The 27642-nt window shown below is 46.1% G+C and overlaps 1 protein-coding gene across 3 annotated transcripts; it reads right to left on the bottom strand.

Moving 5' to 3' along the window:
• Positions 1 to 1865: 1865 nt before the first annotated feature.
• On the bottom strand, positions 1866 to 27496 carry USP40 (ubiquitin specific peptidase 40). 3 transcript variants are annotated; one of them, XM_008640708.2, is made up of 32 exons: positions 27362 to 27496; positions 25546 to 25762; positions 25245 to 25312; positions 24366 to 24479; positions 23414 to 23578; positions 22834 to 22980; positions 21303 to 21446; positions 20142 to 20270; positions 19784 to 19885; positions 19102 to 19209; positions 18130 to 18451; positions 17611 to 17692; positions 16597 to 16768; positions 16032 to 16116; positions 15198 to 15268; positions 14000 to 14319; positions 13423 to 13549; positions 13056 to 13113; positions 12744 to 12797; positions 11894 to 11982; positions 11381 to 11467; positions 10851 to 10887; positions 10302 to 10366; positions 10112 to 10186; positions 9561 to 9687; positions 8357 to 8451; positions 7066 to 7184; positions 6515 to 6580; positions 6081 to 6291; positions 5862 to 5957; positions 5015 to 5109; positions 1866 to 3858 (listed from the first exon to the last, which is right to left on the bottom strand). In XM_008640708.2, exons 1-32 carry the CDS (start codon positions 27479 to 27481, stop codon positions 3753 to 3755), a joined length of 3873 nt encoding a protein of 1290 aa, XP_008638930.2. In that variant the 5' UTR covers positions 27482 to 27496; the 3' UTR covers positions 1866 to 3752. The 3 variants fall into 3 exon arrangements, with proteins under 3 accessions (XP_008638930.2, XP_017598899.1, XP_017598900.1); XM_017743410.1 differs by having other exon boundaries at positions 11894 to 12021; XM_017743411.1 differs by lacking the exons at positions 1866 to 3858; positions 5015 to 5109; positions 5862 to 5957; positions 6081 to 6291; positions 6515 to 6580 and adding an exon at positions 8227 to 8261 and having other exon boundaries at positions 7092 to 7184; positions 11894 to 12021.
• Positions 27497 to 27642: the final 146 nt, after the last annotated feature.

Genomic DNA, 27642 nt, shown 5'->3' on the forward strand with positions numbered 1-27642 from the left:
CAAGGCCAGGCTGGACATTGGGGCTTGGAGCAGCCTGGGATGGTGGGAGGTGTCCGGGCCCGTGGCAGGGGGTGGCACTGGATCACCCATTCCTTTCCAGCCCACATCCTTCTGTTAAATAAGAATCAGATTTGGGAATAAAAAGAGACATTACAAAGCAAATCTGTCTGGTCTTAGTACAGGCAAGGCCATCTTTCCAGCAGAAGGGAAGCAGCCACTTCCATGCCCACTGGGTAATTACACCTGGGCTCCTGCCAGCAGGTGCTCGAGGGAAGTGAGTTTTACCTCTCCCCCAGCCCACTGCTGATGAGGTTCCCAGACAGGCTCTGACTCCAGGATCTGGTGATCCTGGGAAGAAGAGGAGGTGTTGACAGCTTCCACATCCGAGGGCATCGGAAGAAGTCTCAGAGGAAGCACAAAGACTGGGAAGAAGCTGCTCTGGGGAAGAGGGATGTTTATTTTGGATTTGTGTGGTTTATCTGGGTTTTTCCACTGACTCTCTACAAAGTATCTGAGATGCCTCAGGAGGAATCTCAGGGGGGACTTTAAATTTGGCCTCTGCTGTGCTCATGGTTCTTGCAGAGGCACCCCGAGGAAGCACGGCTCCATTTAACTGAAGAACCAGAAGCTAGGAGCACATCAAATCTCCATCAATCCCTGTGGATCTGAAGGGAGGCACAGAAACCTGCTTGGAGTATTTCAGCACCACTACAAGCAGGAATAGACATCAGCTGCCTTTTGCTCCAAGCTTTGCTTCCTCCTCAAGGGTGGGATTCAGAACTTTCCAGCCATTAGTTTGATTTAATTCATCAGAAATAAACTGGGCAGCAGCAAGAGCAATTTGGACTTGATGATCCTCGTGAGTCTCTTCCAACTCTGGCTGCTGTGTGATCCTGTTAAAGCCATGGAATAAACCATTCCTGGAGTTTTAGTGGATCTATCCCCTCTGCCCCGCCAAAACTGAAAAGGGAACTTTCATGAGGGCTGGATCTCTACAAAGAGCAGCTTATACCCCAGATCTTGCCCTTGCCAGGGCTTCACCACCCTCACAGGGAAGAATTCCTTCCCACTATCCCATCTAATCCCTAAGGAACCTGCATAAAGCCCGGACAGATTGCTTCATAAATCAATGCACCTTCTTTAAACCAAGGTTTAAACACCTGTAGTCCATGAGAACGGGGATAATTCCTAAGGGCTGCTGGCTCTCCACTCCCATCTCCTGGCTGCCCACTTTTATAACATTTAGAGGACTGCAAGTTCCTCTGAAGTTTTTTTTCCAAGGTCTGAGCAAGCTGAGATGAACCAGATGACCAAGGAGAAAAAAAAAAACCCACACCCTAAAAATAATTAATTTCCCAGAAAGGTGAACCAGATGACCAAGGAGAAAAAAAAACCCCACACCCTAAAAATAATTAATTTCCCAGAAAGTGGCTTAATATTTTCTAGAAGCTAATTGCCAGTTTCACTCAAAATCTGTTGCTCAGAATAACCAGTCAAAATTACTCATTAAAACTGGGATAAAAAAATTCCCAAGACTTTTTATGAGTCTGAGGCTCCAGAGTGGCTTTAATTTGATTAATTTAATTTGATTCTTCCCGATGGGGGAATCTTCCCAGCCATCCTCAGTGGCTCCAGTGCTTTCTCCACAGTGACTGGAAACGTGAGACAAAGCAAAGCTGCTCCTGCACTCAGAGCCCTGAGCCAGGAGCCTCAGGAAAAGACAAGAGCCACAAGGGATGGGGAAACCTCACCCAGAGATGGGAATGTTGGTTCAGGAACACTGGAAAATTAAAGCTAATTAATAATGATGTCAGAAACCAGTTTGTGCCATGCCCAACCAGTGAGACATCCACAGACAAACCAACTAGGCAGATAGAAATGACATTTTATTTTGTGAAGAACACTTGAAAAATAAAGATGAAAGCTTTTCCACGCTTTGCAAATAACCATCAGAACCCATGGAGTCACAACAACTCCATTTTCCAAAGGTGTTTCCTCCCCCCAGCCCCGTTTTCCACGAAGCCTTTCACTGTGGAATGGCCCACACGAGTTTTAAGAAAAAAAAAAAAAAAATGCATTTTGAGCCAACATTAGAAATAATCCAAGATTGGTTCAGTGCAGGTGCTGCTACATTACACTTGAACAAAGGCACAAAATTCCCACTTGGAATTTGCATTTCAGTTTCTCCAAACTTGTTGTTCTCAGGGAGAAACCAGAGGGAAGGCTGAGCTCAGTCCGGCTCTCCAGCAAGAACCAGAGGAACTGAAGTGACAGCAAATAAATCCACTGGGTTGGAACCATCCAGTGACACAAACCTTTGGAACCAGCACCTCTGATCCCTGCTGTAAACCCAGGCGACACAAATGGAGAAGGGAAAACATCAGCTGCCCTCCCATGGGGCAGAAAATGTGTCCATGAAACTGGGATTTTTCAGGATTCAAGCGAGTGAGGACATTGAACAGCCCCGTCAGCAGAGAATCAGCTCCAAAAAGCACAGGAGCACCTGCTGAATATTAAAGATATGCACAGAAATAAATAATAATCATGTGTTTCGTAGTGCTTTTCACCTTCTTGCTGATGGCTGAGTGTCAGTTTTGATCTTTCTGTTGTCTGAAACACCAGAATATTGTTAACCTATAAAAGGTACACGAAAAATCTCACCTTTGCCAAAATCTGAGGAATCTGCTGAAGTGGCAGCTCCTACTACAAAATCTACACCAAATAGGTCAAATATTTCCTGCAGCCCCCAAAAGCAGCTTGTGTTTTGTCCTCTCATTATGACAGATTTAATTAAGGATAATCAGGCTCACTTAGGAGTTAATACTTCAGAACCTTTGAGCTGCTCACACCCCCTGCTCCCACAGGGGCTGGAGATCAGCTCAGGACACCAAGAGAAACCTGTTCTCCAATGTAACAGAGTATCAGAACAGCTGGAAAGAGGAGAAATGAGGGAAATTCCTCTGAAGAGGAGCACTGACAATAAATGCAGGCCTTCTTCCTGAGTACAGTAAAACCCACTGAAGATCAAACATCAGATCTGTCCATTTTTCCAACCGTTTTTGTCTGTTAATGAAGTTTAGGGCCAACAAAAACGCCCTAGAAACTGCAAAATGAAGTTTATGGGCAACAAAACAAGCCCTGGAAACTTCAAAAATGTAAGATTCAAAAATGTTGTTCCGTATCACAAAAGGTCTCCAGGTTCTACATCTTGACAGATCCTGGATTTGCTCTTTTTTGAGCCAATTTCCTTCACTCTGTTCAGAGATTTCCACATTTCCCTCATTCTCAGGTCTCACCAGCTCCGACAGACTTAGGTTTGGAGGTGAAGAGAGAAAAGCAATTTCTGGTATCAGCAGTAACTTCAGTGATCAGAGCTGGGAGAAAACTCTAAAAAGAGATGACTATGACTGCATTAAATCTCAGTAGTGGTGGTGCAAGGGGTCAGACCTGACCCAACAAAGCATTTAGGGTGATGACAAAGGAGTCACCGAGGGGTTATACAATGTATTAATCCTTTTCCTCCTACATAAAGTGCATTTACTCAGCCTGAGAGTAAGTACCACACTGAGAAAGGGACCTTAAAGCACTTCCCCAAGAGAGAGCAGAAGAAAATCAGAGTTATCCCAAATCCTACACCCAGTTTTTCCTCAGGGATTCTTGAAGACACTTTGGGAAAGCCCCTCTTGCTGCTGGAGCTGAGGTCCTGCAGGCCAGGTTAGTACAGGGTGGTGTGGGCACAGCAGCTCCTGGTGCTATCTGAACACACCCACATTGATGGAAAGAGCCACTTCTGGTTTCCGGGGCTTCGTGGGGAGCCTCTCCTCGGGGAAAAAGGGATCCTGGACCCGCTCCTGGCGGCTGGAAAACAGAAATGATGGGGTTAATGTTTAGTGCTGAGCCTCAGCAGGGTGAGCCTGGCCTGAGCCCTGAGTTCCAGGGAGCTGTAAAACAACCTGTGCCAAGGAGCTCATTTTCATCTCCATGGTGTGCTCCAGGAGAAAAAGCCACGAGACTCAGTGTAAGAACACTGAGAGCCAGGAGTTTGAATTATCCAAGTGCTCCCTTCAGGATTACGGAAGTTGTGTGCTCTGACAGCACCCAGCCACCGCTGGCCTCAAAAATTATCCCATTAGTCTGAGCCATGGAATGGTTTGGGTGGGAAGGGACCTTAAGGACCATCCCATTCCACTCCCCACCATGGCCAGGGACACCTCCCACTGTCCCAGGCTGCTCCAAGCCCCAATGTCCAGCCTGGCCTTGGACACTGCCAGGGATCCAGGGGCAGCCACAGCTGCTCTGAAAAGCAGCAAACACTTTGCATGTTTCTAAAGTGTAGGAACCCAGAGTGCCGAGAATATTTCTCTGCCTGTTTTTAAGGGTTCTTACCCCCCTGAACAACACAGTTTTAGCTTCAAACCTTGGAAAAAATTGCCAACAGTCAGACAAGAACTAGAAAATACAGTGGTGTGAATTAGGTGATAGACTACGATGTAAGATTGTCACAGGGTGAAAAATTTAAGAGGTTTTGGGCTTCTCTTTGTAGTAAATAGATAAGAGTAAAAAAGATCAAAATGGAGGATTGTTGCTGTTCTCTAAACCTTCTTCTCCTTCTTCTACTACTCCACGTTCTGCAGTAAAAGTAGTTTGGATTGATTGGATAGAGAACTCCGCAGTTCCTGCCCATGTTACTGAACAATTGGTAGGAAAGTGAAAATAATGCATGTTTTTAGTAACCATTGGTTAAAATATCTTTAAAAGGCTGTGTAAATCTTGATAGAGAGGCTTCACTCCTGCGTTTCTGTGCTCTGTGCTGTACCTGGGTCAGGCTGGTGGCTCTGTTCCTCTGATAAGACTTAATAAACAACTGTTGGAAGCATTGAAACTAAAGGAAAAGTCTCCGTTTATTCTTTGAAACTCCTTGCAAGGACTTTTAGAAAATTCTCTCCCATCCGGAGGGACTTGATTTGTGGCACGGTTCAGTGTCACTAAAGAAAATGAACTAAACACTCACTACCTTTTCTTCCTCTCCAGTGCCAGCTGCCTTTGTTTCTCCTTCCCAATGTCGTCCCTCACGGTGCTGAAGTCCTTGGTGTCATCAAGGAGAAGGTTCTGTTGTGAAAAAGGATTTGAGAGATCAAAGTCAGAAGGTCAAACTATTTCCTAGCTGTTCCTCAACAGACACAGTAAATTTTCAGATTGTTTCTTTTGACTAGTTTTGCACCAATTAATTTCCAAGTTAATTAGAATTGCAATGGTTTGAGTTGGAAGGGATATTAAAGATGATCCAGTGCCACCCCTGCCATGGGCAGGGAACCCTTCCACTATCCCAGCTTTCTCCAAGCCCCGTCCAGCCTGGCCTTGGACACTTCCAGGGATGGATTTTTTCCCTAAGCAGCAGGACAGGACATCACATTTTTCTCCTACTGCTCTAAAACCCAGCCAGAATATTCTTTCCTTCTAACTAAGCCTTACTGCTAGCTCAGAGCTCAGTGCTGGGTGATTCCTTTTTACACCATAAACCAGAACTGTCATAGTTCAGTAATCCATCATATGTAACAGGTTTGTATCTATAATGGGATTTTTAAAGGGCATTTCCTTGGGTTTTACTCAGAACTTCAAAGAAAAAACAACAACAACAAAAGTCAACAAAATGAGGGCAAGAAAAAAGATCCAGGAGAAAAACAAAAAGCAGCAACAGCAGCAAGAAACGTCCTATCAACACAATGCAATGTCCAAAGCCACATCCCAGTACCCTCAGAAACGCAGCAGCATGAGAGAAAACCAGGAAGAAATGAAGATACTGCAAGGGGGACAGTGTCTGAACCTAATCCTCGTGAACAATTAAATCCAAGGTAATTTACCTTCACCCCAATGATGTCTCCATCCTTGAGGTGATAAGGTGCTGACTGCAAACTCTCCTGCTTTTTCCTCCTTTTCCTCTTGGAGATTTGCTGTGTCTGAATAAAACCAAAGCAGAAGAGTTTGGAATTCTCCTTCAATACAATCCCTAAGGAACTGCAGCCCAAACCAACATGTGCTCCTCTCCAACAACTGTTGGGTTCTGTCATTCCAGATCTTACCCAGCTAGATATTGGCAGCCACTCAAATCTCTCAGGGAAGTATTTGGCTATTTCAATTTTATCTACAGGGAGACAATAGTGAGAAGCCACTCTTTGCCTCAGAGCCCAGGTCGTGCATTCCTTGGAGATATCCCACACCAAATCCCGGGAGTCGGAGTAGTCCCTCTCTCCTGGTATTCCCATCTGGACTCGCAGCAGCAGCTCGTGGGGGCTGGCAGCAGGATGAGAGAACAGACATTTTTTGAGCCATGCTTTCAGAATTCCCAGCTTTCACTCCCTCCTGCCCTCCCCTCACTTTGTTTGTGGAAAACAATAAACAACTTCCAAGGTTTTCCCACATCCTGAGAGCCCTGAAGTTCAAAGCTGCTCAGTCAAGGCTCCCCTCAAACACAGAGCTGTAAGAAATAAGAGAAACAAGGATCTTGAGCTCTTACCCCAAATTCTCTTCTTCTTGCAAGGGTTCTATGCAGATTTCCACTCTGGCACCCAGCCTGTAGTCACTGCCAACAGAACAGAGATTGTCTATGTGGCTCTGGAGCCAGCCTGGGAGAGCTGGGGATGCTCACCTGGAGAAGGGAAGGCTCCAGGGAGAGCTCAGAGCCCCTTCCAGGGCCTAAAGGGGCTCCAGGAGAGCTGCAGAGGGACTGGGGACAAGGCATGGAGGGACAGGACACAGGGAATGGCTTTAAGCTGAAAGAGGGTAGGTTTAGATGGGATATTGGGCAGGAATTGTTCCCTGGGAGGGTGGGCAGGCCCTGGCACAGGGTGCCCAGAGCAGCTGTGGCTGCCCCTGGATCCCTGGCATGTCCAAGGCCAGGTTGTGCACTGGGGCTTGGAGCAGCCTGGGACAGTGGGAGGTGTCCCTGCCCATGGCAGGGGTGGGATGGGATGGGCTTTGAGGTCCCTTCCAACCCAAACTGAGCTGATGAATCTCCCCACAATACATCCCACATCCAGCCTGCTGCACATTCCCCAGGAATCCCACCTGAGTCTCTGCTTGTTGTCCCGGAGGAGCTTCCCGGGGCGTCTGCTGTCCACTGTCCAAGCTCTGAGGAATGAGGGCAGGGGCACAACCTGCTCCTGGCAGCAGGGCAAGGTCAGAGCCTGAAAACCAGAAATACTTTGTCAATGATTTTAGCAGCCAAGTCTCCTTGGGAAAACAGAAAACCACTGGACTAACTCTCAAAAAAGAGGGCAAGGTATTGAGATTTATTCCACACCAGCTGTTGCTTGTGGCTATGACCAAAATACTCACTTTTCAGCCTCCGAGGGAGTTGGATTTCCCTCCCTCTCACCAATTCTCAACACAACTTCCATTTCCAAAGGACCAAATTTCTTTTTTTTAACCAAACTTTGAACAACTGGGAGGGAATGAGGCTGTTGGAATCGTTGCCCCAGTCTCTGGCCAAGTGCTGAGCTCCTCTAAGCCCTTCCCAAGGACACAACACTTCCCATGCTCAGCCAGTTCTCCTTGCTCAAGCTGCAAACAGTTTTCCACAGCAGTAGCCTGGCAGAGCGCCCAAAACTGAAGTCCCACCCAAAAAATGAGTGTTGGTATGGAGCAGAACCAGGTGAGAGATCCTTCCCCATGCAGTTCGAGTAGAACAATCAAATGGTTAAACCACACAGAGCCCTTTGACAGGACTGGGTTATGTATTTTTGTGTGTTTGGGGTGGTTTTGGGGTTTAGTTCTTTCATTTGGGGTGTTTTACTGGGTTTTTTTTTTGTTTGTTTGTTTTGGTTTGGTTTTCAGTGTATTAAAACCATACAAAGATATTTTTGTTTCTGGCCAAAGAAACTTGAGCCAGACCTTCCTGGCTGACAAACCTGTGCACCCCAAAGCAATTCTTTATTCATCAGGTTCCACATACAGAAATAAAAATTAAAAAAAAAAAAAAAAGATGCAGAAAACTGATACAGGAACAATGTGGAAATGGCAAAGTGGCTTTTGAGGAGGTGTTTGTTATGTGTGTGCTTCCCATGGAGAGCTTTGACACTGTGAAAGAAAGAGAAAGGCTGCAAGGCAGAGTTTCAGCTGAGTGCAACGAGGCTCCCGCAGGCCAGGCCACAGGACAGGGAGGATGGGGACTGCAGGGACACTAAGGAAGTGTCTGAGCTACATGCTCCAGCTGCTCTTGGTACTTACCAGTGGCCATGGCACAAGTGCCATGGCACAACAGACTGGAGACAAGGGAAAAGGAAATAAAGAATAGCTGTTAATAGAGCTCAAGTGATCACAGCGCTGCTGCACAGTCCAACACAGGAGAGCATCTAACCTGCATCTTCAGATCTTCCAGAGAGGCTTCTCCTGCTATCTCTATCCTGCCAGCATAACAAAGATCCAGGCCTGTGTGGGTGGGTTCTGGTGGAGCTTTGAAGGGGGGAGAGAGGGAGGAGGAAGAAACAAATAACAGAAGAATCAACACGATTTGTATAGTCCTGAGAGGTAACAGTCACTTCATGCTCACATTTCACTTAGGGAAGGGGCCTGACCTCCAACTTTTTGGAATCCACTTAAAAAACCACAATATCAAGGAATCCCACACTGTTTTGGGTCGTAAAGGACCTTAAAGGTCACCTCATTCCAACCTCCTGCCGTGGGCATATACAGCAGGTGAAACACACCCTGACAGTTTCCAAACAGTTCCTATACAGATCCTATACTGCAAATTTCAGAGCTAGGAGCAGTTATTCCCGTTGATAAATCCTGTTAGTTATCAGTTAAAACTGCTGCAAGCAAAGTTAAACTGCTCTTAGCTCCACTACTGAAATCATCAGGGGAGAAAGTGAAACTCAGAAAAGCTTTGAGACAGAAGGAGAAAAATGCAAAGAAAACTTCTGCAAGGGGAGGGGTCCTGCCCTGCAGCACAACTCAGCACCAGAGGAATATTACTTTTAATACAAAATGAAAAATCAATTTGTTCTCCATTTTCCAATTCTGTTATTTCCACTTCATTTTCTTCTCCCTTCTCAACCCTCACTTGATTTTCCTGCCCTGCCTGGTTTTTGATTTGCATTTGACCTTTAGGAGAGCAAACAGTTAAAACACTGCATTTAAGGTCTTTTATTCTATGCAGGCTTTACCCATCCCTCCTTTTACAGCTTCCCAAAAAGCAGCACAGCCTGAAGGGAATTAAATGTGCTCTCGGCAGTCTGGCACTTGAAGCCAATCACCTCTGTGCTCATGAAGGAGATGCTTTCCAGTGCTGCCACTGCCTTCAGTACAGAGACTGAAAAATAAAAAACCCCTGCTACCAAATTTAGTGGGGTTTTGAGCAAATCCAGCTGAGGAACATCCCTACATCAGGATTATCCAGCATTTATGTCCAAAACTGCATCTGGCTCCTTTCACCATAACCTTGATGCAACTCATGCAGCTCCTCCTAGGTTTCAGAAGGATTTGAAGGCTTTGGATTAAAATGTGGGTTTGACTCCAAGAGCAACCACAGATGATTCCTTTCAAAGCCTGGCCAAGCTCACCTGCTGCAGCAGACACCTGCAAAGCATCCATCTTCCAGGTCACCCCATTCACCTGGTCCTGTGCATTCTCTCCATGCTTCTTATGGCTTGAAGGCTTCAGCCACCAGATGGGGATCTTCAGGAAACCCTGCAACAGAAAATACCAGGTGGCTCAAGTGTTCTGCGCAGACAAGGAGAAGTTGCACCTTCAGCACAGGAAGAGAGGAAAGATTTGTTTAAACCTAAGCTTTGGGAACAGGCTGCCTGTTTTAGAAATGCCCAGGGAAGTGGAGGAGTCACCATCCCTGGAAGTGTCCAAAGAATGTGTGGATGTGGCACCTGGGGATGGGATTTAGTGGGGAGCACGGTGGTGGTGCAAAAATAACGATGCTACAATTCTGCAAGGGAGAAGCTGTCCCAGGCCAGGCTGGACATTGGGGCTTGGAGCAGCCTGGGACAGTGGGAGGTGCCCCTGCCCATGGCAGGGGTGGCACAGGATGGGCTTTGAGGTCTCTCCCAACCAAACTGATCTGGGATTCCAAGTATCCAGCCACTGCCCGCTCTCCTTTTACCTTTTCTGGAAGCTTTCCTTCAGTTACAACCAAAGTGTCTCCTCTGCAAACGTTGAGTTCCTTCAGGGTGGCATTCTGCAGGAAGACAAAGCACAGGGCCCGTGTCAGTCCACACCTGCCTTTCTCCTCAGGCAAAGTCTCCACGGGACATGGAGCAAAGAACCTATGGACTGAAACAGGATCCTCTTACTTCCTGACTTAATGCTTCCCCTGCTTCGTAGCACCAGTCAAGCCTTCTCAAATGCCAATTGTCACCTACCAAAACCCAAAAAGACACACACAGAAAATTAATTAGTCACTAATGCCAGTTTGGGAAAATATTACAGAACTCTTATGAAGTGTTAAGGGTCCTTTTCCTTTTTTTTTTTTTTAATCTGCTTTTTAAACACAGCTCTGACTAAATGAATTATCACTTTCACCTCTTTCCCCAGATCTTTTGCTATATGAAAATAATCTTTTATTTGCATCCATTTTTCTTCCTCACCTACCTAATTCTTTTGCCTGGTTTCAGAGGAAAAAGAAGCAATTCCCATGTGTCAAATTATCATTCAAATTTACAACAAGCTCTTTAAAATAAAAACTGTATTATAAAGATCTCATGTTTAGAATTCTTTCCCCTCCTCACATTACAACAACACACAGACCATTGAAAAACTTACAAAGGTCTAGAGGTAGGAAGAGCTGTCCTAAAAATGATAAAATTTCCTTTTAAAAATATGTAAATAACAACACAACCAACCTGATAATCCAGATTTCTCCAGCATTAAATTGAGACACTGAAAAAATAAACATGGAGGAGAGTTGTGTCAATGCTGAGGCTGGGAAATAAATCTTTTAGCAAATCTATGTTAGAATTTTCTGACATAAAGAGCGATGGTCAATTCTTAAAACAATACAATGAGATAGACAAGATGTATTTGGGCCATATATTAAACCCTTCATGGAAGAGATGGTTTTCAGGCAAGAAATTCACCACATCAGCTGAGGCAGCTTTCCCAAACTGGTAAAAAATTAAACCTGTGCTGTCAAGTTTGTTCCTTTACCTGAACAAATTCTGCCCCAGAGTTTGCAGATGCACCTTTTAAAAAAAAAACCAAAGCTGCAAATTCAACATTTTCCAGCTATTATTGGCCAACACTGCTGGGCTGGCTGCAGCCAGAGCTTCCTTCACTCCGTGCATGGCTCTTCCCAACTCCTCTGCCTCCAGTTCTGTGCAAGGCAAAGGGTGTAAGGAATGTTGTCCAGGTGCTTGGGAGCAGCCAGCCTTACCTCTCTGACAGAGGCAGTCTCCTCCACAACTATCTCCATCTCAGGGCTGCAGTTTTGGTCACTCCCAACCATGAAGTACAGGAAGAGCTGAAAATCCAAATGCAAACTGTCAGAATAAATATGGGAGTGTAGAAGTACAGTGCAAAAACAATTCCTGTGGCAAGAATGTCATTAAGCAGCATTAAAATGGCACAAAAAGCCAAGAGAGTTGAGTTATGGCCATCAGCAGATCCTCATTAGCCACCCCTGGTCTCTAGAAATGCACAACTCCTCCTTCTCCTGCACATCAAGGCCAGGCTGGACGGGGCTTGGAGCAGCCTGGGATAGTGGAAGGCGTCCCTGCCCGTGGCAGGGGGGGGATGAATGAGCTTTAAGGTCCCTTTACACCCAAACCATTCTGGGATTCTGGGGTATTTACAACTTGCACATTCCAAGAGCAATATCCCCCTTTTTCCCCTTATTCTCTTTAGGAAAGCCCCTGCACCAGGCTCCTCCCATCCCACACTGCTGTACCTGAGTGGAAGCTGGAGCTTTCCCACGGCACAGCCCGAGCAAGCTTCCCATCTTCAGCTCTGCCTCCTTGACTGTGTAATCCTCAGGCACTTCGGGGAGGACAAAACCAGGGAGAACATCAGCAGCTGCTGCTTATAAAAACATCCATTTTATCATCTTTAGAACAAGCTGAAACCCTTCGGTGGCCTTTGCAGAGCTTCACTTGCACAACTCTGAGAGCAGATCAGTGAGTGTCCCATGAGGAGAGCAAAGGCATGGACATCTCTCCAGGGCTCCCTGTCCATGGTTTCACCATTCCCACCGTGAATCCCCTTCCCCACCACAAGACCAGCTGGAATTTCCCTCGCTGGAACTCATGTCTGATCCCTTCCTCTGGGAAGGATCTGTCCCTGCCTTCTCTACGATTCCATGCTAAGGAGTTCAAGACTGCAATCACCCCTCCTCCCTCCAAGCCTTTTCCTCTTCAGGAAGCTGGAAGAACCCAGCTTCCCTCCTCTTTCACACATTCCAGCTCCCAAACTATCCCGGGTGCTCTCCTCTGGAGAGGCCTTAATTTATAAGGAACAAAGCTGGGGGTCCTTTCCCAGTGAGCTCTGCCCATCAGGAGCACAGGTGGATTAGGGATGTAAGGAATAAAACCAAGCTCAACATTTAAGTTTAATCTCTACCTTTGTATTGGCACTGTTAATTAACCTTAAAACTGGAAAAACCCCCCACACAACTGGTTCAGTTAAGACTAGAAATCAGCAGAGTTAAGTGTGGGTACTTCTCTCCCAGGAAAAGACAAACAGAGGCTTAAAATCTCCCCAGTGAATTTCTTACAGAACAGTGATGAGACAAATCAATTTACCTGGAGACAGAAGTTTCCCATTGCCATTAACAGGTCTAAGACAGCTCTCGTTTGCTGCAGCAAAAAGGGCAGGAAAGACAGAAGTATTAAGAAATTCAAATAGGAAAAAATTTGGCTCAGAATTTCAACAGGTAACACCTTTCAGATTAATTACAGCAGGTTTATCTCAGAGGCCACTGTGACATCTCCTGGAGCCTCCATCAACAGTCTCAGCGTTTATTCTTTCGCTGAAAGGAAAACTCTACCACTAAACCCACTAAAAAGCCAGTACATTGTAACATTACCAGAGTGATAAAGCAGCTGAACACTTACCCAGCTCCTCCTCCAGCTGAAGCTCCCGGATTGCTTTCATTTTGATATCTGACATCACCTAAAGACAGGGACATTAAAAGCAACGAGGAATCCCACCAACTCCCCTGCCTGTCCCAGTGCCAGTGCACAAAGAGCACCAAATCATCCTTCCCTCCTCTTTTAGCTTTGGTTAGCGACACCACCTCAAACTTCCACCCACAGGGTGGTCCAAAGATCATTCCGTGTTTTAGTGTTTGACACTAGAACACTACACTGGTTCAAGCTACCTGCACACAGCCCAGGGACTGTAGCTCTGAGCTCAGCACTATTTTCAGCAGGGAAAAACTTAATCCCTGGGCCAAGCAGTCCAGGAAAGCAGAGTCCTTACTGTTTCAATAGTGGCAGTGATTTTAACGAGTTTCTCCTCCTCTTCCACCCCACAGAAGTTTTTCACTTGGAGCCAGCTGATGTCATAGGTGAAGGCAGTCAAATTCCCACTTGCCACGTTGACAAAGCTGTGGGAATCAGCGGTGCAAGGACAGTCAGAGACAGGGAAACTGCACACTGGCAGGGCTGCACCACTCACCAGCACAGCTCCCACCTAAGTGGATGGTGTTAAAGTTGATGGCATCACACAGAGCAGAGGCCTCAGGGAGCACAGAGTGTCATGAGACCACAAATTTGCCCCTGGCAGCTTTGGATTCACTGAGTGTGAGTTGCTGTCATGGTGTTTTTCCCCTTTACAAGTGTAAATCAAAGAATGTGACTGTTGCGTGTGCACTTTGAGGGCAAGAAAAATCTACTAGCTGATAAATACCTGGTCTCCAAATCTTAAGATGAGAATACTCGTATTTGTAAGCTCCAAGGGATAATTAGTTACAAGGATCTATCCTGTTAGCATGATTTGAACTAAAAGGTTTTGTCAAAATTGCTTTTTTTGTTTAATTACAATCAGAAAAGGTTACCTCTGGTCATGGCTGTCTAAGATCAGCACTGAGCACCCATCCCTGAGGCCAACACTTCGGACTGTTTCCTTCATGTCTTCCTCACGGAAAACTTCCCAGTTCTTGGCTTCTCCCTCTGCTCCCGAGCCATTCTTGAGGATGATGCCTCCGGCTGGAGCCAAGGCTGAGTGCAGCTGGCCCAGGCTGGTGCTGCAGGAGAACACGTGCTGGGCCTCGCTGAAGTGCTGCCCCTTCCCGCCCTCGTTGTGCTCGGCCAAGCGAAGGACGTTGAGCACCACGGGCTCGTGGTCAGGGCCCGTCAGCACCTTTGTGCCTCCAACCTGAGGGAGGGAAGGAAAGAAGGAAGGAAGGAATGCCAGCTTTGTGTGGGGCTGGCCCATAAAATACAGGGGAGACTGGGCAGCGAGAAAACTGGGGCAAGAAATGGACGCTCTCCCCTCACAAACAAACCACCTCTGACCAAAGCCTTACTGAACAACCAACCAGAGTAACCCACAGGCACTGGGAAGAGAAAGCACAAAGTTATCCAGAGAAGCTGGGGCTGCCCCTGGATCCCTGGAAGTGTCCAAGGCCAGGCTTGGACAGGGCTTGGAGCAACCTGGGATAGTGGAAGGGCTCCCTGCCCATGGAAGGGGGTGAAATGAGATCCTTAAGTCCCTTCCCAAACCACTCCATGGTGACAGCAGCTGGAAAACCAGTGGACACTTGGCAAAATCAAAACCACAAGAATTTAGCCCCTCAGGACATTAAAGAATTACCCAAATGTGACTGAACATGGTGACTTTACATTTTAAAACTTGGTCTTTCTGATATTCAACCTAAGCAATAAATACAGTTCCTTGCTGAAGGAAATTTAATGACACCAAAGCTGGAATAGAAAAAACTGTATCAAAAACCAAACAAAGACAAAAACAACTGTTACTACATGTTTGGCTGGTTTTGTTTGGTTTGGGGTCTTTTTGTTTTTGAGAAAGCTGAAACAAAAGGGATATTTTTACAGTAAAAAATGTTTAAATGTAGCATTTTATTCCATTACAGAAACAGAATAAAATGCTGTTTCATAACCACTTCCAGGGTAAGCAAAAGCCTTAATATTAAAAGGAAGATGGGAAACTACAAGAGGAGCACAGGATTTCAAGAGCACGCACAGTCCTTTCTCTTCAGAGCTGACAAGGAAGGAGTTGTTTGGTTCCTTTACCTCTTTGCCATTCCACACGAAGATGTCTGCTCCATCAGCCAGCCCAATGCCATCCAGGGTCAGCTCATCTCCTAAAGAACAGGAGCAAATCCTCAAGTTCTTGCTCCCCACAAAACACACAGACAGGGTCAGCAAGTTTTCAAAAGTCACTACACTTAAAGAACTGCACAAGCATGGGGAGGAATGTCTGGAGCAGCTCTGAGTGTCTCTATATTTTGATGTCATCTTCATGGAGAGTTGGGTTATGTTCTGGTTCAACACTCATTTTCTGAAGCTGACCACAGAGAACATAAAATTTTAAAGTTACTGAATAGGTTTTTAAAGACTGACACTTAGAATTGCCTAACAAAGCAAAGCTGGAGACAAAAATGATTATTTAAAAATCTGATGTACCCTTAATAAATTAATGAACTCTCTATGCAAGCATTTCCCTTTACAAAATTCTTACTTCACTAAAGTCTAACCTACATTTTCCTTTGATGTCACCCTGGCTCCTCTCTGCTATCCTCTCCTCCAATCCTATGAAAGCAAACATCCGCAAGCCAATCAAGGGCAAATTACAGACTGAAACGTTCTTGTCAGCAAATGTGCTTAACTTGCTTAAGATCTGCAGTCTTACTGCATTTCACACCAAAGACTTCACAGCAAAGTCTCAAAATCATTCATTTCCACTAATAAGAGTGAAATCAATAATTTAAATAACTCAACATGAGTCTGATCTAGAAGAGTGTTCAGTACTACACATCTCCAAGATGGTTTACAGATGAGATCTTTGATGTCTGCAGGAATTAAAATACAGCAATAGCATGGAAGCCTTGCATGCAGTGCTCTTACCATCAAGCACCTGGTACAGATGTAATCCTGCTGGTAAAGGCTTGGCCATACTGAGAACCATGTCCCCTTCCCAAGATTCCAACATCTAGTTGGGAAAAGTAACCAGAAAGATTATATAAAATAACAGTGAGCAGTAATTCAGCATTCCAAATGACAATCTGCTGAAAGCTGTCACAGCCTGCCTCCCAAGCTCACTTGGTGACAACTTAAATTGGTGACTCCTTGAAAAGACGAAGACAAATCTGCCACAAAATGAAATATCAAGAGTAAGCCTGGAGTTCTGCAAAGTGTCAATCCATGGCCATGCACATGCTGCCCAAATTAATTCATTAGCTCGTGTGAATTTTGAAGTCTCCGTAGTCAAAATTCCAGCAATTTCATGGCTTCAAAACCAGAGCCCACACCCCTCTTTCCTCCTGGGTAAGCCCCTATTAAATATTTAGCCTCCTAAACCCCATTTACTGTTGAAAATACCTCCTTGACACAAAGACTGCAGCATAAACACACTTGTAAATGTTGCAATGGCTCAATTAAAATGAAGCCTGAGTTTATGTAGTGCAGGTACCTGGAACACTGCCTGTCGAAGGTCTCCCAGTGTTCTCCTCCTGTCAATAGTCAAATCCACCACGCTCTCTTTCCAAGAAAGTGAAGGATGCAAAGCCCCGTTGTGGAATTTATAGCAGGAGCTCAGGTGGAGATGTAAATCAATGCCATTGCTTGCTGAGTCACATTCAGCTCTTTGGGAGAACAACACAACAAACTGGTGAACTTAACACCAAACAGATGTTTCTGTGTAGCTGTCCTGGAGCTGATCCCCCCAGGGCTAAATTCCCTGTCTGTCACATTCCCTCCCCTCCTTTATACCATACCTGGTTCTACCAGCTCAGTGTAGCAGCAAACATTTAAAAAAACAAAGCAGTGGAATTCACTCAGACAGAATCCCCAGATGGTTTGGGTTGGAAGGGCTTGAAAGCTCATCCAGTTCCCCCCTGCCGTGGGCAGGGACACCTTCCACTATCCCAGGTTGCTCCAAGCCCTGTGCAGCCTGGCCTGGGACACTGCCAGGGATGGGACAGCTACAGTCTCGTGTGAAACACTCCATAAAACCTGTCACTCTTGTGTCTGTAGTTTGGAATCTTAACTGTGATTCAGGAGTTATCAGCACTTGTGTCCCTCAGCACAAGGGACAGTTTTGTCCAACCTGAATACCACAAGCTCTTCCCTCCACTTTTCTGGCAAAGAACAAAATTTATCTGTTCATTCACAGTAAACCAAGTCCTTCCCCCTTCTCCCAGTGGAGAACTCCCTCTATAAACACAAGTAAGATAATGCATTCCACTCTCTCCCCAGAACTGCAGTGATTTGCACCAGAAAATGGTACAATTTGAAACTGTAAGTATGTTTCCCTTGAAATTCTGTGGGATGCTTGCTAACAGGGAAACCAGCAGAAGGTGGATATAGAAATTCTGTTCTTCAATTAACCCCTATGACTCTGCTCAATGAGTTTCTTTCCTTTTGAATCCCTTGGGAGTCCTGCAGATAAAAGCTGCTTCAGATGGGTACAGTGACACCAAAATACCTCTTTTTTTGCAGCTCTGTATTAGCAGCATTCATTTCATTCAGCAGGTGCTCAGGAATTTGGTACCTTGGATTTCCTCGTGCTGCAACAAAAAAAATACAGGCTCAAAATGTGGTTTGGCAAACAAGAAAAGTGATCAAGATGAGACATTACAGTACAATAATTACTGGAAACCCAGAGAAATTATGATCATAATAGAGAAAACTCAACTGCAAGGTGATATAAAGAACAAACAAATGCTTTTACTCCTTCCAATCAATCTTTCTTTAAGGGAAATTAACACATAAATGCCATTACCAGCAACTTGTATTTGTTTCAGCTGATGCTCTGCTGTTATTTCTGGAGCATACTAAAATAAATTAGTCAACTGAAGCCAATTAACAGGTCACCACCTCCTTGTATCTTCATTTAAATCTTTTTTCAAATGATCATTACAAGGAAAACTGGTGGAAAAAAGCTTGGAAAGGACAAAAAAGCCCAAGAGGCCCCCCCCAGAATGTCCAGATGAGCTTTGTGTACCTTCAGGAGGCCTTTTCAGCTGAGCTTTTCTGTAGAACAGCATGTAGGCACTCTCTTTACCCTGGAATTGTTTCTCAAGATCCTTCTCCTTGATGGGCTGGACTTTGGAATCATTCAGGTCAAACCAGTGGCACCCAGCGGAAGTGGCCCTTGGCCTTGGGGGGGTTTTCTCACAGTTCCACTGGACATCATTCTTCTGGGGAGAGCTCTGGAGATCTCGTCCACGAGAATCCAGCTTGAACAGGAGCTTGTGGGTTTCCTTCAGGCCTACCCTATTTCCATCAGGGCTCAGCTGGAATATCTGAGGATGATTCTGCAAATACTGAAAGGAAATAAAGGACAGGATGAAGAAGATGCCAAGTTTTAAATGCAGCAGCCTGCATTAGGCTGCTTCACCTGATTCTCCTCAAAGTGAAACGCACACCCCATTATTACTTCAACCCTCATTTTATGGTGCTTCCTCGTGTATTTTCTCAGTTTATCTCTGCAAAAGCCTCACATCCACACTTCACACCTACATTTAAATAGTTGTTGTGGAAACTGCAGGTAGCTCCCTTCAAAAAACAGGCAAACATCAGTTTTCCACCTACCTACAACACAAATGCCGAAGTATTTTTCTTAAAACATCATAAAATACGGTTGGAAAACAAGGATTTACTGGAGTATTAATTTCATGGACATACTCTAACCAACCAAAAAGTGGGATACATTTTCAAATCCTCATTTCTGTAGCTCAGATTAATTTTTTTATAGGCAAATCATGGAGTTGGAAAAAAAAATACACAAACTCTCAGGCAGACAATTCCTTGGGAATCTTGTGTTTCCCAGCCTGCTAGTTCACCTTACAAACCTCTCCCTGCACATGCTAATCCAAGGGCCCGTATTCTCAATTGTCATCCTACTGACTATTCAACAGGAATAGAAATGATTATAAAAGTTACCTAAAACCAAAACCAACAAACCTGTGATTACCTTTCGTAATGCTCCGTATTGTTTTCTGTATTTCTTATTCCAGGACACCCCTTTCTTCTCCAGTAATTTCTGCCCTAACTGATCCACGGGGATTTGTTTAGCTTCTTCCTACAGAGAAATGAAAAACTGAGGTAGCAAAGGCTACAGAAGTCAAGGGATCAACACAAAGAAGCCAGTTTTAAAGTGCTTTAATCATTCCTGGTTTTTAATAAGCTGCTGTAGCATCATCTGGAGCTGTGTCAGGGCAGGGTTAGGTTGGATATCAGGGAAAGGCTCTTCTTCCAGAGGGTGCTGGGCACTGCCCAGGCTCCCCAGGGAATGGGCACAGCCCCGAGGCTGCCAGAGCTCCAGGAATTCCGGGACAACATTCTCAGGGATGCACAGGGTGGGATTGTTGGGGTGTCTGTGCAGGGCCAGGGGTTGGATCAGTGATCCTTGTGGGTCCCTTCCTGCTCAGGATATTCTGGGATTCCTTTTGCAACAGCTTTGGCGAGCAACTTTAGAAATATTCCAAAAGGAGCTTTTTCTCTATGAAGAGCCACTATTAAAGTCAAGTTTTAAATGCTTCACAGCAGGTTCAGAAGAGCTCTGGACACTTAAACCTGCCCACTCTCACCAACAGCAACCCCTCGAAGGTTCCCTAGTTCCACAGCCAAAGCAATGAACTCCTTACATACCATACCTCTGATAAAATCCCTTTTAAGACTGCCAATGGATTTTCTGTTTCTTTGCCGTTCTCAGTGTCTCTTAAAGCCTTATCTTCAATCAGCCCATCCTCTTCTTCCTGGGGAAGAAAGACACTCACAAATATTGTTGTTTCACACACAATTAGAGGGTTGGATTATTCCGTGCTGACATCATCATGCACAACTGAGGAGTGTGAAAGACATTCTGATAAACTACCCTTCTCCATGAGGCAGGACACACAAAGCCTCATTAAAATATTAGTTAAGTTTGGATGCACATTCATCCACTAGCTCTTAACATTTTTCTGCAAAATACGACCTCTAAAGCAAGGAAGAAAATCCTTCAGGACTTACTTGGAGTTGCCAGTTTCCTAACTGATCCACATCTCTGATATAAACATGATAGTGTCCTCCATAGCAGCCACCTTTGTGTATAATAACAGAGAAGAGCTCATACATGTACTCTGAATCATCCATTTCAGTCTTTAAAAAGAAAAACAATAATTGTCACAATAGCAGAGGTCAGTCTCTCACTCAAGGACAGCTTTACACCTTCAGCATCACTTCAGACATTTCTCAGTGTGTGTTTTGCATGTGCAGAGATTGATGAGGCTTCTCAGGGCTGGGGACGCAAGGAAGGAATGACACAAGCCATGGAGCAAGGCACAGGCTGACAAATCATAAAATCAAGGAATGGTTTGGGTTGGAAGGGACCTTAAAACTCATCCGGTTCCCTGCCCTGGGCAAGGACAACTTCCACTGGACCAGGGTGCTCCAAGCCCCGTCCAAGCTGGCCTTGGACACTTTCAGGGATGAGGCAGCCACAGCTGCTCTGGGCAGCCTGTGTTATTAAACAAGCAGGATGCTGAACAACACTGGAAATCCAAAATATTTTCAATTTCAATGTTTGTTCACAACCAGGCTTGTTTTGCTTAAAAGAGAAGAGCAAAAAGAAGCAACACTTAGAAACACGAAAACTGAGGGGGAAAAAAAAAGCTTCCTCAAATGCAAACACTGAGAAATTTCCAAGCTTGCATTGCAACACTTCAAGAAGAAAAATGTCTGTTCCATAACAGTGCCTCTATTATGTTGTTTATGGGCCAAAATTTGTCATCAAGCAATGGCACAGCTCAGTTTATAACCAGAATCATATTTAGGAATGCAAACAGAGATTCCTGAGAAAAATGGAATAACCACAGGCACATAAAGCACATATAGCTCAATTTATACAGGATGTTATCAGAGAATAACAACACAAAAATACATTTCAATTTCCACTTCCAGATAATAATCTTCCTGTCAAGAAAAGGTTAGATAACTTCTGGGTCTTTATTATACCCTCCCCCCCTGTAGCTATAAGGTACTTCCCACTCAGCTCAAAAGTGGAGGAGGACACCACAAAGTTCCACAAACACCTTGCCCTGACAAAATGCAAAATAAAAGACAACTTCTCCTTGAGATGTGGGCTCTCTGCTGAGCATACAGCAACTTTTAACCAATGTAAACAGTACCCACCTGCTCACAGAAAGGCCTCAGGTTGATCTGGATGGGGAATGTGTAGCAGCTCGTTTCCTTGTACCTCTCACACTTCTCAAAGTCAAAGTTGAACCTCAGCAGGGAAATGGTGAGGAAGGGAGGCAGCTTGCGTAGCTTAGCAGACTGGGAAGGGATTTAAAAGACATTTGAAGCACAGGGTTAGAACAGAACTGTGCTTCCACGCTGCTGTGGACAAATCCTTTTCCAAAAAGCTTTGTAATCACCAGGCAGACAAGATCAGTGCCCTCATCTTTAAAATGTCTTCATTAATTTTCAATTTCTCTTCCAACCACACAACCTAAAAGCAATCCAGATCTTTCCCCCTGCTAAGCCCCACATCCTCCTTGACTGGTGATCACCAGCCCCATACTTGGTCCTGCCACAGCAAATAAAGGACATTGGTGACATTCTAGTCAGTTATGACATTTCCATAGCCCACATTTCTACACAGGCAGCCACAGAACAACCAGGAACTGAAGTCTCCCTCATTGGTACAGGGGAGCACCTTCGAGGCAGGAGAGCCAGGATAATCCATTTCAGTGAGGAAGGGTATCAATCCAGATCCAACCACTTGATGTGTGAGCACAGAGAGAACCCCTGGGAGAAGTAAAACCAGCCATGCTGTAGCACCTCTGACTGCAGGTGTGGATTCCACGGCCACGTTTCTGAGCCTTTCCAATGTCTCCACCCTCTCCTCCACCAGCAGAGCCTTAACAGGGAGGCCCCAGGAACACACACAGCGTTTAAAGAAACCTCCTGAACCAAAGATTCCATCTGCACCCACAGCCTGGCAATCCCCAGCTACGTGATTTCCTACCAAAATTCAGAGTTCCCACTCTCCTCCTGCATGGATGAGCACTTCTGATACACAACTTACCCTGGCCTGTCCTTGGCTTCCCTTTGGACTACTCCCTCCACACCCAGAGGGCTGCAGGGTTTGGCCTTCACTCCTCCTGCAGGAGGCCAAGGAGCTCTGCTGCTGGGACGAGGGCAGAGTGCACCAACAGCCTGAGTCTGCCTCCCTCCCCAAAAACAGAGCAACAGCTGCTCATTGTTTTTTCTCTCTCATTTGGGTTCTCCAGAAGTCAGTTCCCATGATTTTTCTCTCATCGCATGGATCTGTTTGTTTTTATTTTATGCTCTAACTTATCTTTTAGCCAATCCTCCACAATGCCCAGAGCCAGGGTGCAGCAGACATAAAAACCTGCAGCAATAGCTGGAAAATAAGCCACAGGAGCCTTTCCTGACATCTCTGCTGAGGTTTCACAGAATCCCAACATGGTTTGGGGTGGAAGGGACCTTAAAGCCCATCCCATTCCACCTCCTGCCATGGGCAGGGACACCTTCCACTATCCCAGGTTGCTCCAACCCAGCTTTGGACACTGCCCGGGATCCAGGGGCAGCCACAGCTGCTCTGGGCACCCTGTGCCAGGGCCTGCCCACCCTCCCAGGGAGGAATTTTTTCCTAATATCCCATCTAACCCTGCATCAACACACCCCAAGGTGTTACCTTTGAAGCTTCAACAAGTTTATCGCATGCTCCACATCGATACAAGTTGTCGTTCTCAAAGTATTCTTCTTCCACGTACATGTTCCACAGGGCCTCCTCCAAGCCAGCCACACCTTTCACAGCCACGGTGAGGTCTAAGAAATCTTCCTGTGCAGAAAGGGCAACAAGAAATGAGGTTCTGAGGGCTGTAAGTTTGTGGTGATTAGAAAGATACTCAACCTATTCATCACAGCTGATGGGGGAAAACCCCTCATACATTCACAGAAGAGAAATTGATTTTAAAAACTGGGGGTTTTTTAACTACAAAGAGCATTAAAGAGCAAAGATATGTTTTGCTGTTGTTACCTCAGCTCTCTGCTAACTACAACCACCAAAGGCACTGCTTGTGAACTCAGAAGATGCAAAGCATTTGGGTTTTTACCCCAGATGGAGATGGTTTAGAAAATGCGGACAAAACTTAAAAGTCCAACACTCACTACCGGGATCCAACAAAGATGACATTATTTCTGGACTTTAAAAACAAGAACATTTGAAGTCAACAGACTGAAGAGAAGCCACCATGGAAGATCCCTGGCTCTACCTGTCTCTCACTGACGTTCTTGCACTCCTTACAGACAATCTGGTTGACAACAATGCCATGGTACAGGCGGTTGATGAGGTCGTGGCCTGACGTCCCCACGAGGGAAGTCTCCAGAGCACTGAACAGGATCCTGTTCAGCTCCTGCACATCGTGCTGCCTCATCTCCTGCAGGAGGAAAACCCAACAGGAAGGAATCAAACAGGGCTGCGCTTGGCTTAGGGCTTAAAACCAACATATACGGAGTGTCACAGAGTCTCACTGACTACTCATACATTTCCTCCTTGAGTAATCAACTACTGCCTTTATTATTGTTATTTTTAATCTGGTTATGCTACAACCTACCTAAGACACTTTCACTTGGGTACAACCACAGAATTCCAGAGTGGTTAGGTTGGAAAGGACTTTAAAGTTCATTTTGCTTTCATCCCCTGCCATGGGCAGGGACACCTCCCACTGTCCCAGGCTGCTCCAAGCCCCAGTGTCCAGCCTGGCCTTGGACACTGCCAGGGATCCAGGGGCAGCCACAGCTGCTTTGGGCACCCTGTGCCACGGCCTGCCCACCCTCACAGGGAGGAATTCCTTCAAAAAATTCCATTTAAACTGACTTGCTCTCCATTTGAAGCCATTCCCTAGATTTAGATTAATCTCTGACTAACACAGTTCAACTTGGGTAAGAATCTAAGTATCTAAGGACAAGAAGCCTGTTGGAAAAACACTCCTGCAAAAACGAAGGAAAAGCAACTGGGATTGTATCTAAGAGAACAATCATCTTCTGCTCCTTCCTGTGAACAACTGCCACGGACTCCATGTGGAGATCCAACAGGATACAGCAAGAGCTGACCCAATCCAAGTCACCTCCACAGCTTGAGGGATTTTAAGGTATTTCCTAAACGCCAGACTTCCAAAACCCATCTCCATTTAGGGAGAAGCGTGTTGGGACAGAGATTGGCACCTCATGGCTGCCCCAGCCGAAGCTCTCGGTGAGGTCTGTGGTGGATGCAGCCTGCTGGTCCAGGAGCAGGAGCTGAGCAAACAAGCGCTGCAGCTGCAGCGGGATTATCCGAACCTGGAAACAGCAAGGAGAGGACACAGCCAGCACATCAGACACAGCCTTCCAACCAGGCATTTCAACAAAACCAGAAGCAATTTACTACAAAGTTGGTGATAAACTACCCCTGTCTATCACTTGCAGACCTCAGGCTACTCAATTCACACCAAGTCAGACTTTGCTCCCAAAAACCTGCAGTGCCACACCTTACACAGCCAAGCAGAATCTTGGAATGGTTTGGGTTGGGAGGGACCATAAAGCTCATCCCATTCCACCCCTGCCACGGGCAGGGACACCTCCCACTGTCCCAGGCTGCTCCAAGCCCCAATGTCCAGCCTGGCCTTGGGCACTGCCAGGGATCCAGGGGCAGCCCCAGCTGCTCTGGGCACCCTGTGCCAGGGCCTGCCCACCCTCCCAGGGAACAATTCCTTCCCAATATCCCATCCATCCCTGCCCTCTGGCACTGGGAAGCCATTCCCTGTGTCCTGTCCCTCCAGCCCCTGTCCAAGTCCCTCTCCAGCTCTCCTGAAGGGCTTGGTGGTGGGGTGGAATGAGACAGGAGGGAGAACATCTCAGCAGCAACAGATTCAATATCTGATTGCTGAAGCAAAATCTCATGGCAATGAAAGCTCAGAACTGTGTGAAAATCCAGTATCAGCCAGCCCAAACTGCCTCTCAGTATCAAATTCAGGTTTTCACCCATTTTCATAACTTTCACACCAATTGGAACCATATTCCTCCACATCAACATCGGACAGTGGCAGACAAGGAAATTCCCAACACCTTTGCATCCGGTTTCCTGCTGTCATCCAGAGTCCCGAGTTCTTCAGGTCCCAGGGAGAACAGAGCCTCTGCAATTGGAAAAAAAAAACAACATTATTTAAAAAGAAAACACCCCCTCTTTAAAAATTAAATGTATTTCAACGTGAGGCATTACGATGTTCTTCTGCAATAATTTATTTGAAGTGAAATGTACCCCAAAATTACCTGAGTTCATTATGTTTCTTTAACAAATCACCAGAAATGTGACTCTCACTAAAATATCAACCCCAGCGTTATCTTAAGAAGGTTTTGAGCCCCTCACCTCGAAATTCAGGTGTGAAAAGCAGAGTCTGCAGAAGGGAATTGAGGTAGCAGGTCCCACCCTGGTTTTTGATGCCACTGAGGTTGGTGGAATCCCTGGGAGCTGGAGGCTCAGACTCTCTGGGCTTTGATTTCTTCCCTTTCCCACAATGATTGTTCGAAATAAAGGAAAAATCCTCTTCAAATAAGTCCCCAAACATTGTGAAGGCAGAAGAGTCCTTTAAAAAGATAAAACAAGCATTTACCACCAAAAAAATGCAGCTGAACCTGCCCACCTCAAATCCTCCAAGGTGAACCTGGGAGCCCTGACTGAAGAAATTGCTTATTTTTTTTCCCCCCCTCTTTTCCTGGTTATTTTAAAAATTAGTGCCAGCTCCACGTAGAAGTGTAAATTAACGTAACAAAAAAAGGTTGATTCAAAAGCATTTCTGTTACCACAGGTCTGAACAAACCAGAACCAAACCCACCACAGTTCCATTTTGCACAAAGTTCTTATTTATTCCTACACATGAACTGGCCCCTTCCTTGGATTATCCTTATCCACCTCCTCCAAACCCCTGGAACTTCTTCACCTGAGACATTAAAGCAGAAAGACTTTAAAGTTTCGCTTTCCCAGTGAACATAAATAGGAAATAAATCACTTTGCATTGGCTTTTCCTCCTCTGAATGCAGCTCTTACCCCTCGACTGCCTTAAAAACTCTGTACAGGCCCCTCCTCCCAAGCTGCTGGATGTCATTCCTGGCCTTGGCACTCATTCCAAGCTGTCTCCCAGCCTTCATTCCTGGTTCCAGTCAGGCCTGTTGCACTTCAGCATTCAGATTATTCTCCTCCCTGAATGCCCAGCAGCTCCTGAGTGGATTGTTTATCCCAAAAAAGGGCCATATATCCAGGAGACACCACCCACCCACCGCTCCAGAGAGGCACTCGAGTGCCAAATCCTCCCTCGCTCCTTATTTCTGGATCCTCCGAGCACTGCTTCCCTTAAAAACCACACAGGAATGTCGCCTGTAAGGAATTCTGGATGGCCCAGTGCTTTCACAGAGCAGGGACATCTCAGAGCACAGGGCCTCAGCCTGCCAAGGCTGGAATAAATCCACGGCAGGAGATCCCCAAATCTTTCCAATAAACCCACAGCCAGAGATCCCAACCCCCCCCTCTAACAAAGCCATGGCAGGAGAAACCAAAACCCTCTACTAAACACATGGCAAGAGATCCCAAATCCCGCAGCAAATCCACGGCAAGAGATGCAAAATCCTGTAGTAAATCCATGACAGGAGACCCCAAAACCCATCCAATAAATGCAGGCAGAAATCTCCAAACCCCTCTAATAAACCCATGGAAGAGGTCCCAAAGTGGTCTAGTAAAGCCAGAAGATTCCCAAACCCCTCTAGTAAATCCATGGCAAGAGATCCCGACCCCCTCTAATAAACCCATGACAGGAGACCCAAAAATCCTCTAATAAATCCATGGCAGGAGACCCAAAAATCCTCTAATAAATCCATGGCAGGAGACCCAAAAATCCTCTAATAAATCCATGGCAGGAGATCCCCAGACCCCTCTAAGTTATCAATGACAAACGATCCCAAAACCCCTCTAATAAACCCATGGCAGGAGATCTCCAAACCCCTCTAAGAAATACATGCCAAGAGACCCCAGAACCCGCTAATAAATCCAGGCAGAGACCTCCAAACCTCTCTTAACAAACCCATGACAGGAGACTCCCAAGCCCCTCTAACAAACCTATGCCAGGAGCCCCCCAAGCCCGGCAGTCTCCCCCGGGCCGGCGATCCCCAGCCCCTCCGAGCCCCTCACTCACCGGGCCCGGCCCGGCCCTACGGCCACGGCCCCGCGGCCGCCGCCATGTTTGTTGTGTGGCGCCGCGCAAAGCACGCCGGGACCGGCGGCCCACGGGGAGGGCGGGAAGCCCGCGGGGCATGCTGGGAGTTGTAGTTTCCCCTGCGTGAGGGCAGGGGGCGTCCTGGGAAGCTGTGGGACCTCCAGCCCTGGAAGTGCTCCAGGACACGCTGGATGAGGGCTTGGAGCGATCTGGGATAGTGGAAAGTGTCCCTGCCTATGGCATGGGGTGGAACAGGATGA

This window comes from Corvus brachyrhynchos, unplaced genomic scaffold (assembly GCF_000691975.1).
Source record: "Corvus brachyrhynchos isolate BGI_N302 unplaced genomic scaffold, ASM69197v1 scaffold79, whole genome shotgun sequence".
NCBI lineage: Eukaryota > Metazoa > Chordata > Aves > Passeriformes > Corvidae > Corvus > Corvus brachyrhynchos.

Coding starts and splice junctions, on each gene's coding strand:
- USP40 (XM_017743410.1), bottom strand. CDS start 27,481: ATGCCCCGCGGGCTTCCCGCCCTCCCCGTGGGCCGCCGGTCCCGGCGT. Junction 9,688..10,111: donor AAGGAAAGCTTCCAGAAAAG/GTAAAAGGAGAG, acceptor TTTCTGTTGCAG/GGTTTCCTGAAGATCCCCAT. Junction 3,859..5,014: donor GCACTGGAGAGGAAGAAAAG/GTAGTGAGTGTT, acceptor TCTGTTTTCCAG/CCGCCAGGAGCGGGTCCAGG.